General features: G+C 46.8%; 2 protein-coding genes across 3 annotated transcripts in view; one reads left to right on the plus strand and one right to left on the minus strand.

The window, feature by feature from the left end:
- Nucleotides 1–61: 61 nt before the first annotated feature.
- Nucleotides 62–7,584, minus strand: slc49a3 (solute carrier family 49 member 3). Its single transcript, XM_076048045.1, has 10 exons — nucleotides 7,186–7,584; nucleotides 4,742–4,900; nucleotides 4,457–4,667; nucleotides 3,554–3,630; nucleotides 3,309–3,446; nucleotides 2,661–2,777; nucleotides 2,319–2,471; nucleotides 2,075–2,232; nucleotides 1,868–1,971; nucleotides 62–1,257 (listed from the first exon to the last, which is right to left on the minus strand). The coding sequence occupies exons 1-10, from the start codon at nucleotides 7,333–7,335 to the stop codon at nucleotides 1,097–1,099; spliced, it is 1,428 nt and encodes a 475-aa protein (XP_075904160.1). The 5' UTR covers nucleotides 7,336–7,584; the 3' UTR covers nucleotides 62–1,096.
- Nucleotides 7,585–9,296: 1,712 nt separating this feature from the next.
- The window catches only part of pcgf3 (polycomb group ring finger 3), a 35,992-nt gene continuing 31,219 nt past the window's right edge, over nucleotides 9,297–14,069 (plus strand). Inside the window, exon 1 of one of the 2 annotated variants that reach the window (XM_076047992.1) lies at nucleotides 9,297–9,554. The gene's annotated coding sequence lies outside the window, so the exon portion shown is untranslated. Of the gene's footprint in view, nucleotides 9,555–10,555; nucleotides 10,714–14,069 lie in introns of those variants that run through there. The other variant, XM_076047991.1, reaches the window with a different exon arrangement.

Consider the following 14,069-nt stretch of genomic DNA (forward strand, 5'->3'; position numbering starts at 1 on the left):
AGTGAAGTTGCATTTCCTATCAACTGTTCATGTCGGGAAAGAGCTGAAAGAAAGATAACCATTGATAATAAAATGATTTAATCACCACTTTAAGTCATTTACACCGCATCAAAACTTGGCATTAATATCTCAGATGTTCCAAAAATTTCAGGAATGAACAAGAAAATAATAATGAAAAAAAAAAAGCCTCCTGATTTGTGTGCATTTGAGGAAATGATCAAGTGTGTTTCTGGCTTCAGACACAAGCTTTGCTCACCATTCAAGTTACGGATTAAAACCAGCATGCTAGAAAAAGAGTTCATGAAAAGCAGTTAAATAATTGGTCCTGGCATTTTAAAAGGAGTTAATTACTGTTATAACGTAATGCAGACAATCATAAATGAGGTTGTTTTTAAAAAGACATTCAGTTGTAGCAGTGGACTAGACTTCAAGATCAACTTCACCCTGGATGACTGAGAACCTTCACAGACATCCAGCTGTTAGCGATAGTAATAACAATGTTAAAAAAAAAAAAAAAAGACTGACAGCTTAGTAAGCCACTTTAAAGAGTACCGTACTCATCATTAGGGTTGCTTTGTCCCGTATTTCCGTGAGATTAAAAAAAAATGACTCATAAATCCTCCCGAAACCGCTCGTTGTCAACCCAACTCGTGTCTGTTGCACAGCTCTTCTGCAAACAGAGCCCTTCAGAAGAGGTTGAACGCTTGTTTGTTGGAGGCGGAACTCCTCCCGCCGCTCAACAGTCGAGGTATTAAACTACCAGAGGTACCACAGTGGGAAAAGCTTAGCCCGTCAAACTTTAGGTAGTGTGAGATCTTTCAGAGAACGATGACAAACCTGAGGAGGAAGGAGTTGAAATGCTCACCCACGCATCAGTGTGTTGCGATAAAACCGTATCCTGACAAGGACAAAGTGCAGAAACCGCCATCGGACGTCTAAGTATCAGTACTGAATGTGGAATGTGAGCCGTTTGCGATGCAGGGAACAAAAGTAAAGGCACACGGGTATCGAGGATCGACAGACGAGACCGTCTTCGGACCCGAAAACCCCAGAGGTCAGAGGTCACCTTCCTTGCACTTCCTGCGCCTCCCGGTTCTCACTTGTCCTTGTCCTCCTCCTCCGTGCTCGTCCTGCCGCCGGGCTGCTGCCCGTAGACGGCGCGCTCCTCGGCCTCCAGCCGCCTGTAGCGCGTGCGGAAGCAGATGACGAAGACGCAGGTGGAGAGGGTGAAGAGTCCGGCCAGCACCAGCACCGGCACTGAGGGTGGAGAGGAGCGGACACAGGGCCACACACACAAAGCTATTATCAAAAAGGAAAATCTTATTTATTTTTTCTTTCTTCTCATTTCTCTATGATCTGAATACAAAGACGAACTGGACACGTTTATTATTTAACGGCAATATGTTAACAGAAAACACCCTGTGTTCATGTTTGTGTTGTTGTATATTGTGAGAAAAAAGTTTGGCATTTGGGACAGGCAGCCAACATGAGATGTATGCTTAACTGATGTATCAGAAGTGTGATTCTAAATGTCTGATCCTAATTGTCAATAATAAAAAAAAAAAAAAAAAAAAACACCAAATAAAATTCATTACCAGCAAATGAGAAAAAACAAAAACAAAAAGGAAATTCTTTCTTTGTGTTCAACACTCTGATAGGAATTGCTTCACATCAATATGGACAATTTGAAGAATGCAAATCAAAACGCGAGTAATCGTGGATTAACAATGGAAATTCAGAGCTTCATCGTGATTTAAAAAAAAAGAAGAATCGTTCTCTGTGGGGAAAGTTTCATCTGGAAATAAAACCCAGTGAAGTGAACCGGTCACGGCAGATGGGACTGCGTTGAAGATGCGGCGCCACCTACCTCTCCAGCTGAGGACGACGTCCCCGCAGGTGGCCTGAGGCGCGTCAGTGAGCCGCGTGGTCAGAGCCTGGAGCAGCATGACGTAGACGACGGACTGGACCTGCCTGCACAACAAGACAACAACAAAAGTCTTGGTCTTGTCTCGGCCTCGGGTGGGGCGGTCTTGACTACGGCACTCTATCGTGTGCACCGGTCAGACGTCGTTACCCCGACACGAAGATGAGTCCCGTGGACGTGGCCTCTCCCACGGGGTAGGAACACTCCACACACAGCTCCATGGAAACCGGGTAGAAGGAGGAGCCGAAGAAGCCAAAGAGGGAGCTGAGGGCGATCAGGGCGGCTTTCTGCCGCTGCAGCATGGACACCTGGCGACACGGGACCAGAGGGTGGGGTCAGATGACACTGCGGGCGACCCATGTGGTTCCTAGGAGAGGAAGACACGCTCGCTCACCACTGCGAAGGCGATGGAGGCCAGGGCGGTCAGGCACATGTTGATCTTCGTGGCCTCGGTGAACTTCTTGGTTTTGTCCACGATGAGGCCCAGAGCGCCGGCGCCCACGATGCCAAACACGATGAAGAGGGCGCCGCAGATGCCGGCGAAGCCCTGCAAGGCATTTCCAGCAAAGATCTCCATGCAGCCAAAATAGGTTCAAATCATAAATTTTTCCTCCTCCTCCTCCTCCTCCTCCTTCTTCTTCTTCTTCTTCTTCTCATTATTACAAGGTGACCGTGTGTCACTGATCAACGTCAGATCATTTCAGTCGATCTCTGCCTTTTAGCACAGTGTTCTTACGTCGTCATATCCCTGCACGCACAGGATCTGCTCCAGCAGCGTGGAGACGCAGGTGTAGGTGGCGATGACGGATCCCATGCACAGCAGCAGCACCAGGTAGGCCTTGTTCCTCAGCAGCTGCAGACAGCCGGCACGGGTGCAAAGACAAGAAACACAACAGATGTCGGCAAGAAGGAGCAAAAGTTGTAGCGAGCGCCGTTTATTTGCAAATGCAATAGTAGCCGCGTTTCCATGGACCCTGGAATTGCACAAAACCTAAATATGGCAATAAAAAGACGTCATGGGAACGTTACGGAAACACGGCTCAGAGGTTTTGACGCTCTCTCACATCAAAATGTAGATTTACCCAAGAGATTTTGTTCCTACATCCTCCTCAAAGTGGGCTCTCGCGGCACCAGATTTGACCAGAATTACACACTTCACACTATTTAATGGAAACATCTGCAAATAACAATCGCGCTTTGTCGAAATCTTTAGAAAGCGTCGCTTTTATTTTGCGAAAAAACGGTCATGTAAAAATGCAGCTCATGTTAAATAAACTGTCTTGGACCTTGGACCAATGCTTTTAATTTGCCCAACTTTCTGCCCGGGTTACGGAGCCCTGATGCGGGTAAACATCTCACTCTCCCTCCATCCCCGGCTCCTCACCTGTTTGAGCCCCTGGATGAACGGCTCGGGAGTGGACAGCTCGGCGCTGGCGGACGGCGGCGTCGGTGGGGTGCTGCTCCTGATGCCCACCGTTGCCAGGAAACAGGTGACACAGGCCGGGATGGCGGAGACAATCAGCTGATAGAGAGGACAGAAGAAAGATGGAAGAAAAATCAAAGTTGATGCAGTTCCGTCATCTCAGCTCACGTAGTCGCCCATTAACTCTCGGCACTCATCCGACTCACCAGCGTCGGGATCTGCTGGGATGTTTTCACTATGACCGGTGAGATGATGTTGGCCAGCAGGATGCCCAGAGGATTGGCTGAGGAGGGAGAGGCGTGAAACAACGAGCGTGACAATCTGTTCGCAGCCATCTACACCTTCTTCCGGCCATTTCTGTTGTTTTACAACACACAGGCGTCATCCATCCACACCCAACCATGTTCTACACATAGAGCCACGTGGAAAGAGGAGTTCACACTCGAACGCACACACCGACGGACACTTCAGAGTTTCCGATTCTCCTCACACGCGTGCTTTCTGGAGTGTTTTGGCCAGAGGACTCGGAGGGAACCCATGCAAGCCACGGGGAGAGCATGCAAACTCCACACAGAAAGTTCCCAGACCAGGAATCGAACCCATGACCTTCTAACCACGAGAACCACTGCGCCACCCCTGTACAAACTTGATCTTCCCAAATCCTAAAATAAGTCTAAATGCGCTTTGCAGCTGAACAGCAGAAGTGCTTCTTTAAACTCCAGTCAAGTTCCTCCCTGCACGCAACAGCACGGACCGAAAAACAACTGACTGAATGACTTCCTTTTAGATTCTGTCACGCGACACAGAGCGATTCATTGAGGTCTAGACATTCAAGGTCTGGACAGAGACACGATTGCAAGTTCATGAGAGGAAGACGCTGATCTCTAATTCATTTTCAGAGAACAAGAATCACAATTATTTTGTATTTATTCATGACTTCATTTAAAAAGAAAGTCCCTTGATAATCCGATTTTCTTTATCCCTTTTTTTCCTGAAGATTTTCAATTCAAATCAGAACAAATGTTAGAAGCTGCAGTCAAAGTTGTCTTTGGGCAAAACGCATTAGCTTTCCTCGCCCTGCCTCCCTGTTGCCATGACGATAAACTCACACATGGTGGCGATGGTGTTGGCCGTGGCGCGCTGGTGGTCGGGGAACCACAGCGCCACCTGCTTTGTGGGGGTGAAAATGATGAGGGGCTGGGCCAGGGCGCCCAGGGTCTGGCCCAGCATCACCACGGGGAACAGGTAGCTCCTGCCCAGCAGCGTCCCGCAGAAGCGCAGCACGGCGCCGAGCATGTTGAGCCACGAGCCCAGAATCAACTGCAAGGCAAACCCAGAGGTCAAAGGTCGATGTGCCAGACACGTCGGGACGTTGCCGTGCAGCGGTGGCGTACCGTGATCCGCAGGCCCAGCGTGTCCAGCATCCACGTGGTGACGAAGCTGACAGGTATGGACACCACCATGAAGACCAGCGACAACCAGTTGACTTCCTGCAGGCCGACGTGGAGATACTGGGAGGACTGGTCTGCTACTGGTGCAAAGGTCAGCCACACCTGCGGAGGGAGGGGGTGGGGGGGTGGCGGCGGCACGATTTTGTTGTTCATTTTCAATGGACATTAAAGCATGTTTTCTACATCGCCCATGATATATTTTCTCTACTATGAGGTGGGGTCACCAAAACACTCTGTCCATCTGCTGCTGCTCCTGGGGAATTTATCCAGCAAAAACGTCAAACTTTTCATGTAAATATGTGATATGGTGCATTTCGCCATCACAAAATGATGCGATGTGTGAGTTTCGTGTATAAGCATGAAAATCATCTCGTAAAATCATAGAAAATTATCACCTAAATAACGCGAAACTTTCACGTAATTCTGTGATTCTGAACCTCCTTTTTAGTCTGGCAGCAATAGCAGACAAAACTGAAGCACTAGACAGAAAAAAAAAAATGTTTTCAGAAATGGAGCTCAAACTGGATATTTACTGATGTTGCTGATCCGATGACCTCAAAGATAACAACACCAAAGGCTGCAGGAGGGGGAGGGAGGGGGGATTAGTGGCGAGGTGCAAAGGTCCTGACAGCGTCAAACTTTGAAAAATGAGATCAGCTGTGTTCAGGAACAGGGTGGGTTGAGTCCACAATAGCTTGGCAACCTGCTTCTAATAACCAACCTGACTGGCTCACTTTAAATGCTCTTTCCTGGTCTTGCATTTTACAAGGGTGACAAAAAACGACTGTAACACTCTGATCTGGCGGCAAAGTCCACGTAATCAAACTGTGAAAGTTAAACTGTGAAAGACGTTTTCAGACTTTGCAAAGCTGCTTGGGCGGCACTCTGCACAGATCAGCTTCCTCTCGTGACCCTTTGAGAAAAGAAAAAAAAAAAAAAAAAACGTTTCAGTTTAGAGGGGAACAAAAAAAAAACCCTCTGCAGCTTAAACATAAAGTGACTGAATCAGCTGAATTCATCAGTTCACGTGTCAGTAAAGACCCACAGAAATTGACTCTGCAAACACGCCACACTGAACCACAAAGTTAATAATAAAAAAATTAAAAAAAGATGTAGAAATGTGAACACAATCTTGCAACAAGAGACACAAGTAATAACACATAAAACAAAACACATTTAAGACATTAAAGGTGCATTTATGTAACTTAAAATAATGACAGTGACCGACAGTCCCTGTAATAGTTTCAGCATTTTCCATGCAAATTCCTCAATAAATGGTTTTTATTTGCCACTTCTTGGGTGACTCAAAGCCAGCAGAACATGATTTGTAAAAGGGGGAGCAGTGGAACGTTGTCTCCCACAGTGAAGAACAGTACCCCCCCCCCCCCCCCCCCGCTCCCCACCACCACCACCCTCCTTACCCCTCCACATAATTAGGTGAGGGGGGAGCAGTTAGCCGCAGGCACACTCCGCTTCACAATGACAGCATCCCCCAGGGATCCATAACAGGTTTTTACGACACATACAGCGAGTGTTTACCGGCCAGACCAGGGGTGGGGAAACTTTTAGACTGGTGGGGGCCACAATGGGTTCGAGAAATTTTGACAGAGGGAGCCGGACAGCAGCAGATGGATGGAGTGGTGTTGGTGACCCACCTCGTGAGGAGAGAATAATATATCATGGGCTGTGTATTTTTCATTTTTATCTAACACAGCTATTTTATGACTTACTTACTACTATTAATATGAATTCTTCCAAGTTTGCCCCGGCCGGATTAAAAAGCTCAAAGGGCCGCAGTTTACCTTTGGCTGGGCTGAATGTCTCACCAAAAGGTAAAACAACTCTCATGGACGATAATAATTCCATCAGTGTTCGTAAAGGGCTCTCAAGAGCTTATTGCAAACAATAGTAGGTGACTAAGTAAACGTTATATTGCATATGACTGTGTGGACGTCGTTGTGATTAGGAGGCAATGATGCTTCCAAGAACACACGGCAGACTTTTATTTTTTTTAGTGTTTAAGGGTTTTGTGGCAGCTTTTGTTTATGTCGTCAACTATGATTCCACTTTTGTATTTTATTAATTTATGATTTAATCAGCGTTGTAAGTGTAGGGTATAAGCAAACAAGTTAGACTGAAGGGTGGTTGGGTTTCTTTTGAAGATTTATTCTTTCGAGTTCTGCTGTTGTTATAATTTGTTTTGCAAACAAAACTATTTGCAGACTCTTTCCAAATATATAAAATATAAATATTTATCCCAGCAACGGCTGAACAATTCTCGTTTTATTACAATTATCCACGGTGGTGGAAACTCTCGAACCCACTTGATCGCTTCCTTGTTGCGGGAGTTTCCCACCGGCTTTTCGTTCACTACTCGGCTCGCTCACCATGGCGTTGGAGCAGTTGAGCAGACACAGCACCAGCAGGGCGAACCACCTCCTCTTGTACACCTTGTACCGCACCACCGTCTTCGCCTCGGGGTTCGGCGGCTCCGGAACCTCCGAGGAGGGAGCGGTGACACGGCCATCGTCCTCCATCCCATCGGCGCCTGGCACCGGGGTGTGTTTATTGTCGCCCAAGCCGGTGCGGGAAGCTAAAAGCTAACAAGCGGCTAACACCGCACAGATATTCGCGGCATGGCGAAGTTCATTTGGAAAGTAAAAAAAAAAGAAGAAGAAGAAGAAATAAATAAATAAAAAACGCCAGTCAGCCCTGGAGTTCACAGGTTCGCGTCCATTGTCGCTTCTGTTTTTAAGTCGTTGCGGACGACTGTCGAGTTGAGAAAGAAGCTGGGAATCAGTTCAGAGAGGGCGAGAAAACACGCCCTCAACCCCGTGAGTTTGAGGTTATCCGCAGCCGCCGGGAGTCTGCTTGTACTGTACCAAAGATCTTCTATGGAGGCGAAGAGCCACTCCTTCAAACATTATTTCAAGTAATTAAGCTGCTTTTTTTTTTTTGGTCGAAATCTGACTTTACTTTTCCAAAATTCCCTTTTAAATGAACCCACATGGTCCAATTCCTGATTCGGTTAGACCTAATAAGAAAGTGATCGTCTTATCTCACGTATTATCATCCCTAAATGTTCTTATCGGAATTCACCTTGTGTACCTGTTCCTTTTCAATGGAAGCAAACCATGTTGGTTGTACATTTTCTCCTTGCCCAGAGCAAACAGATGGAAGCACTACACAGACCAAAGTGATAACACTGCGTATTACAAAGAAGGGGAAAAACACTTGCGAACACACAACCGAACTCATCCATGATGGGGGATGGCTCGAGCAAAATTGTCTCGGGGAAAAGGTGACAAGAACGTGGGCTGAAGGATGATATTAAGCTAGAGACAAATGGCAGTGTATTAGAATTTTTTTTTTTTTAATCAAAGGCAGCAGTGGGCAAAGTCAGCGTTGCAAAAGCTGAATCCAAAAATCCAGAAACGTCATCAAAAGGCGCAAACAAGCAGGCAGCTAAATAGCTGCCAGGGCCCAGAGCCTGCTCAGTGACGACAAAGAATGAGACGACACGCTAGTAGACAAGGCTTTTATGCTGGCAATGATTGGAGTTAATGTTGGACAGGTGTGCTGACGATGTCAGCAGGCCAGGTGTGCAAGGGGGAGCCACGGCCAGCCAGGAAAAACCGAACCAACTGAGTAAGAGCAAGAAGAAGAACAAGATATCTCACCATTCCAAGTATCCCAGTAGTATAATAAATACAAAGGCACACACCGACAGAATTATGTTATTACAGAATAAGATTACATGACAGTGAAAAATTATATAATAATATATTAAAGACAAAAAGAAGGGAGAAGAAATAAAACAGAACAAGAATATTTTTTTTGCTCCACTTGCAGCTGGCTGTGGGCAGTAACAAGCATCTAATGTTACCTCTCATTGATAGGAAGCCAGTTGGCATGCTGTGTTTCCCTGGTGGGTTTAATTACATTTACAGGGTGCTTGATGCCACTCTGGAAATTCCCCCTGGTGATCGATAAAAGTGTTACTTTATCTGGGTTTTTTTTGGGGGGGGGATTACTATCTTGCTGTGTATATTAATGTTAAACACCCAAGAGCCTTTAACAGATCAACACACGCGGAAGTATCCAGAACAGGATGGCTCGGGTGAGGCGAGATTTGACACAACAAAAAGATAAGACAAAGTTTCATCAGTAGGATTGGCTTCTGTCCAGCTACGTAAACAGAGAGAGATCAGTTTTTAAAAACAGTGCGTTAATGTGCACGATTAAACACCTCAAGGTCAATGTGGTGTAATACACATAAAAAAAATTTGCAGAGTGCTGAAATTGTAGAATTGTAAGAATAACGTTCAAATCTTTGCACTGGCTGTTCTAATCTTTCAAATATTGGTGTTAAAGTGGAACTTTGGCTACTGTCAAAGTGAATAAAGCCTTTTAAAAGCCGAGCCTTCTCCTGGAGGAAGAAGACCGCTGACCACGTCTTTCTGAAACGGTAAGAGAGTGGGAGCTCTTCATATTTCTAAGCTCGTTAACTGCACTCTGAGAAACAAAACAATAAACTCCACGGCGTCGTTAACCCTTTGATTAAATCACGAGAGTTAGGAAAGTGATAGCGTTTTAAGTGCGAGGTTTTCCACTTGTTCCGTTTGAACCGTCAAATCAAGATTTTGAGAGGTTCTCAAATCTGATAAAATTACATTGTTTGGATGTTCAATATTTATAAGAGACAGATAAAATGTCAAGGAAAATGCCTGTGTGTGAGACAAAGAATTCATGTCAGGTAGGCAAAGTCATTTTTTGGCTCTTATTTCTTGAATGTAACAAGTTTGTGCTCTATTTGTTTTTTTACATTTGAGAATTATGATTTTACATTTGATTAATATATTTGGGTAGTATGAAGGTCTATCTGATGTGCCAGTTCTGACAGTCGTTGCATGCAATACTATGTACTCCAGACTAAGTGAAATAATGACTGTATTGGTGTGTTAGTAACTACAATGTTACACATTGTGATTAATACGCAGAAAGTTCATATGGTACTAAAAGAAAAAAACTAAAAATGAAGTGACAAAGATGGATGGTGTCTGTGAGAATCTCTTTAAACAAAAGAAGAGAACAGAATAGAACGTGGCCAGGTCAGAATCTTTGTTTAAAATGACAATTCTGCAAGTCAGGAAGAGTGCATTATTGCGGGAGATGGACAGAACGTTTGACGCAACAGGGGTGAAAAATTGAAAACCCAATGACACAAGAGTATTTGCATTATGGTTTAAAAAAAAAACAAAACAAAACAAACTCCCATTCAGCTGTGCAAAATAATCATTTGAAATAGATAAATAAAATTAATCAATTTCACTAAAAGTGCATCTAGTGAATAATGTCCTTGATTCAGTATGTCTCTCACGGGCAGGTAATAATAATAAAACGTAATATTTATTGTTTCCTTTTCCTCACTTGATTTTGAAGTCAACAGCCGGCCTGTCTGTCCCAGTAACAATTCAATCATATATGTTGATCCTATTTGTTGGGACACAGGGTAGTAAATCTGTTTATCACGCTGACTCTTCTTCCATAGAATTGGAGAAAGACTTCATACGATTTCCTGTAAATTAATAATAAATGACAGTCAGCAAATCGATGCAAGGAATTATCAATCGCACTCGCTCCCCCCCCCCGGACACACACACGCACGCACGCACACACACACACGCACGCACACACACACACACACACACACACACACACACACACACACACAAAAACTCCCACCACTGCCACCTCCGGCGATGCCTGTGCGCATGCGCATCGCGGCACACAAGGAGCGCTGTTTCGGCCTGTTCCGCGGCCGCTCGGTCATTTTCGCCTCTTTGTTTTACCGATAGTGGATTTTAACTCGGATTCATCCCCGATATCCAGCGGACTGCGCCGCTCCCGAACAGGTTAGTTCGCCCCGAACTCCTCTTCGTCGGCCCACCCGGACCACGGTCCGACCTCGACGGCTCTTGTCTCCGGCTCTTGTCCCGGTTCGTGCCCCCACCTCCACCTCCTCCTGCTCGGTTTTCTCGCACGTCTCTTTCCGCCTGGTGCTACGGGGGCATGCTATACGTGTTGTGTGTGTGTGTGTCTGTCTGTGTGTGTGTGTGTCTGTGTGTGTGTCTGTGTGCTGGTATATGGCGCCGCCGGGCCCTGCAGTCACACAGACACACACGCACACGCACACACCGGGGATCGGGGGGGATTTCACCGCGGGTAAACGTGCGTCGGGAAGGGAAGCTTCGATGCTGCTAGCCGGGATGCACACGGCTAGCCGAGCCGGGCGACGCGGCTCCGGCAGCCGCCTGTCTGCCTGTCTCGTCTTGTTGTAGTGCCGTTGTTTCTCTCTGGCCAACACCGCTTCTTCGTTCCCCATCCGGCTGGAATGTTCTTGGGGGGTAACGAGGTCCACCATTAGGCGAAGCCTCCCCCTCCTCTTCCTCCTCGGTGTCCAAAGTTCTCTCTCAGCCTCTCTCTTTGTAGGATCTGCATGAGGTTTGGATTCAATTAACGCACGAAGTTGGTGCGATTTGCTTCGACTCCTCCGACTGGGTGGATGTTGCCCCTCGCGAACGAGCCCTGTCTGCCAGTCTGCTGAAGAGATGGGGGGGTCAGACATGCAAAAAGCATCATAAAAGTCTGTGTGTGTGTTGTCAGAGAGCCAAGGTGTTGAAACATCACCAGCACATGGTTTATAACACAGCTAAAAGATGAGGAAGCGACTGGACGTGACTGCGCCTCCCTCAACTTTTCCTCCAAGTCTCTTGCGAGTCTTTTGTGTTTTTTGGTGATTGGCAGGTCAGGAGATGGAGGCGTCCGACTCAGATTGTCTCGGAAGTGGTTTGGGATCTTGTATGCTTTCTCGAAACAACTCTCAAACTTGGTCTCGTATGGGGCTGCATTCCCTCAAGCGACTTCACATCTCGCAATCAAGTTCACGTTCACCTTGACGGCAGAGCGGCCTGTTTTTTTTCTCTGAGAAGTTTGTTGCCCCCCCCTGGATGGCAAGTGTTGGCTGGCAGCGGCGTGAGGAAGGAGAGAGTGGGAGAGAAAGTACGTTCAATGCTGAAAGCGAGGCTGTCAAAGAAGGAGAAGGCGATTTAAGGGTGGTGGAAAAACACACAACATTGGCCGCTCGACCAGGAACCAGTGGTTTCAGTTCCTTGAAACCAGAGGGGGGGGGGAAGATATCTCTGACTCTCACTTCCACGCGGATGAAATGATTCCTGGGTGAGATATTCTTTCAACGCTTCAAGCGCCCGTCTTTCCGCTAATCTGCTCAGGCACGCCAGCCTGGTGTTTGAAAGAAAAACGATAAAACAACAACAGACCTGAAGACCGAACCAAATCAACGTGCTGTGAATGAAAAACCTTCGCTCGTCGCTGTGGGCCAATCAAAGCGTAATAAATCCCGCCGCCCCTGGGTTCAGCCGAGGCCACGCTGCCGTACCGCGCTGCCCCATTGTTTTAATCCGCACCGAGTCCGTCCTCCAGCGTACGTTGGCAGCCGCCCGAAAACGACGTGAACCTTGACTGACACGGAGGTTGTTAAAAGCCCTCGACGCGCTGCTCCTCAGTTAATTAGCGCGCAAAAGTGTTTTCTCTGCCGCGGCCGCGAGTGTCACTACCTTCAAAGTCGGCGACTTGCGGCTGCCAAACAGCACCTGCTGCGCCTGTGTTTTAACAGCCAAGACATTCTAATGTGTCACACCATCAGGCAGAAAACAGTGTCCTGCTGCTGCGGGGCCTCATTTCTCAAGCGGGAGGCTCTGGTCTGCCACACCTTTTCAAATTTATACATGTCTCGCATGAAGCTGTCTTTTTCAGAACGTTTTTTTTTTTTTTTAGCTTACCCCTCCATCCAGTCAAAACCCCACTTCCGGACCTCGTTCACCCAAATGGCACATCTTGGCAAGCCCATCACCTCTTGGCCTCCACTCTGGAGATACCACACGATATGGCCCTTGCGTAACATCGCACGTATCTGCCAAGTGTCGACTTACGCGACGGGATTCTGCTGACTTTGCACCGAAAACCGACCCCAAACTTAGCCCAGACTTTTATGGCCGTTTGCCAGCGTGGGCTTCGGAGTGAATGAGTTCCAGCGATTTTTCTCTTTCGCGAAAACATGCAGGCGACACTTCCAGGGTGCACTGTCTCGAAATTAAACCGGCGGAACATTTATTTTGACCCATTACCCTGGAAAACATGTGCTCTGTCTAAACAATGTTAATGGTCCCGCTGGGTGATCAGATAAAGGAGTCAGCCCTATTGGACAGGCAAGCAGGATATGGCCTCTTTAGGACAAGTCCTGCTTGATAATGAAAAAAGCTCAATAGCAGCCCAGGCACCAGAAGATGCATTTGTCTTCCCCGCGGACAGGAAATTATCTCGGACAGCTGGCTAAATGAGCTACTGAGGAACTGCGGCGAAGCTGCTGCCTCCAACATCCAAGCTGTGGCTGGGATGCTGTTCGAGTTACACTTGGGCGCCGTTTCACATTGAAAAGTGCTTTTTTTTTTTTTTTTTTAACGAGAAAAATCAAAACAAGACAACCATCGGTAGCCTGAATAGTCAGAAGCAGGACTGACTCGGGTTGCCTGAATCCTGTCGGATATTGCAATTAGCAGAAGCTGCTGGATAAGGACTCTGGATGTGACCTTTTGAAATATAATTAGTCGGTTCGTCAACATAAAGTGAATCACTACATGTTGTGATTATGCCTAACCCTGAAAGCATAAAGGGCAGATAATAAAGCCGTTCCTGAATTTGCCGTTTCCTAAATTCAAAGATCTTCTGCCACTTGCAGCGGGAAGAAAAGCGCCTCCCCATAAATCATGTCTGAAAGCCCTGGCTCCTGCCTGACTCCTGTCTTTTGGAATCTCGTGAGATCTCACACTTTTAACCAGCAACAGCAGTTAACTGGGCTCTCCGGGGAAAGACTCTCTACTGGAGCCATGTAACCGCAGGCAGTGTGGAGTCCACGTCTGAGGAAAACTGGCAGGTGGATGGAGGTGTATTGGAACACTTGCATGCACCGCTTTATTTCCTCACTGACACCAAGAATCACCATTAATTTGGGTTTTCACTCAGATTGGAGGACGTGTAAACGCCTCATTGGGAAGAAATGCCAACAAATGCCCAGGATTAATATTTGGTCATTCAGATGCTATGGCTCGGGGGCGGGGGGGTCCTGTACTCTCTGTTCAGACTCCTCCCATTCAAGGCTCCGCTGTTGTGTTTTTCTCAGATCTCTCTCTTC

Source organism: Nelusetta ayraudi, unplaced genomic scaffold, assembly GCF_046127955.1.
Source record: "Nelusetta ayraudi isolate G7.1 ecotype Tasmania unplaced genomic scaffold, CSIRO-AGI_Nayr_v1 ptg000097l, whole genome shotgun sequence".
In the NCBI taxonomy this organism is placed as follows: domain Eukaryota; kingdom Metazoa; phylum Chordata; class Actinopteri; order Tetraodontiformes; family Monacanthidae; genus Nelusetta; species Nelusetta ayraudi.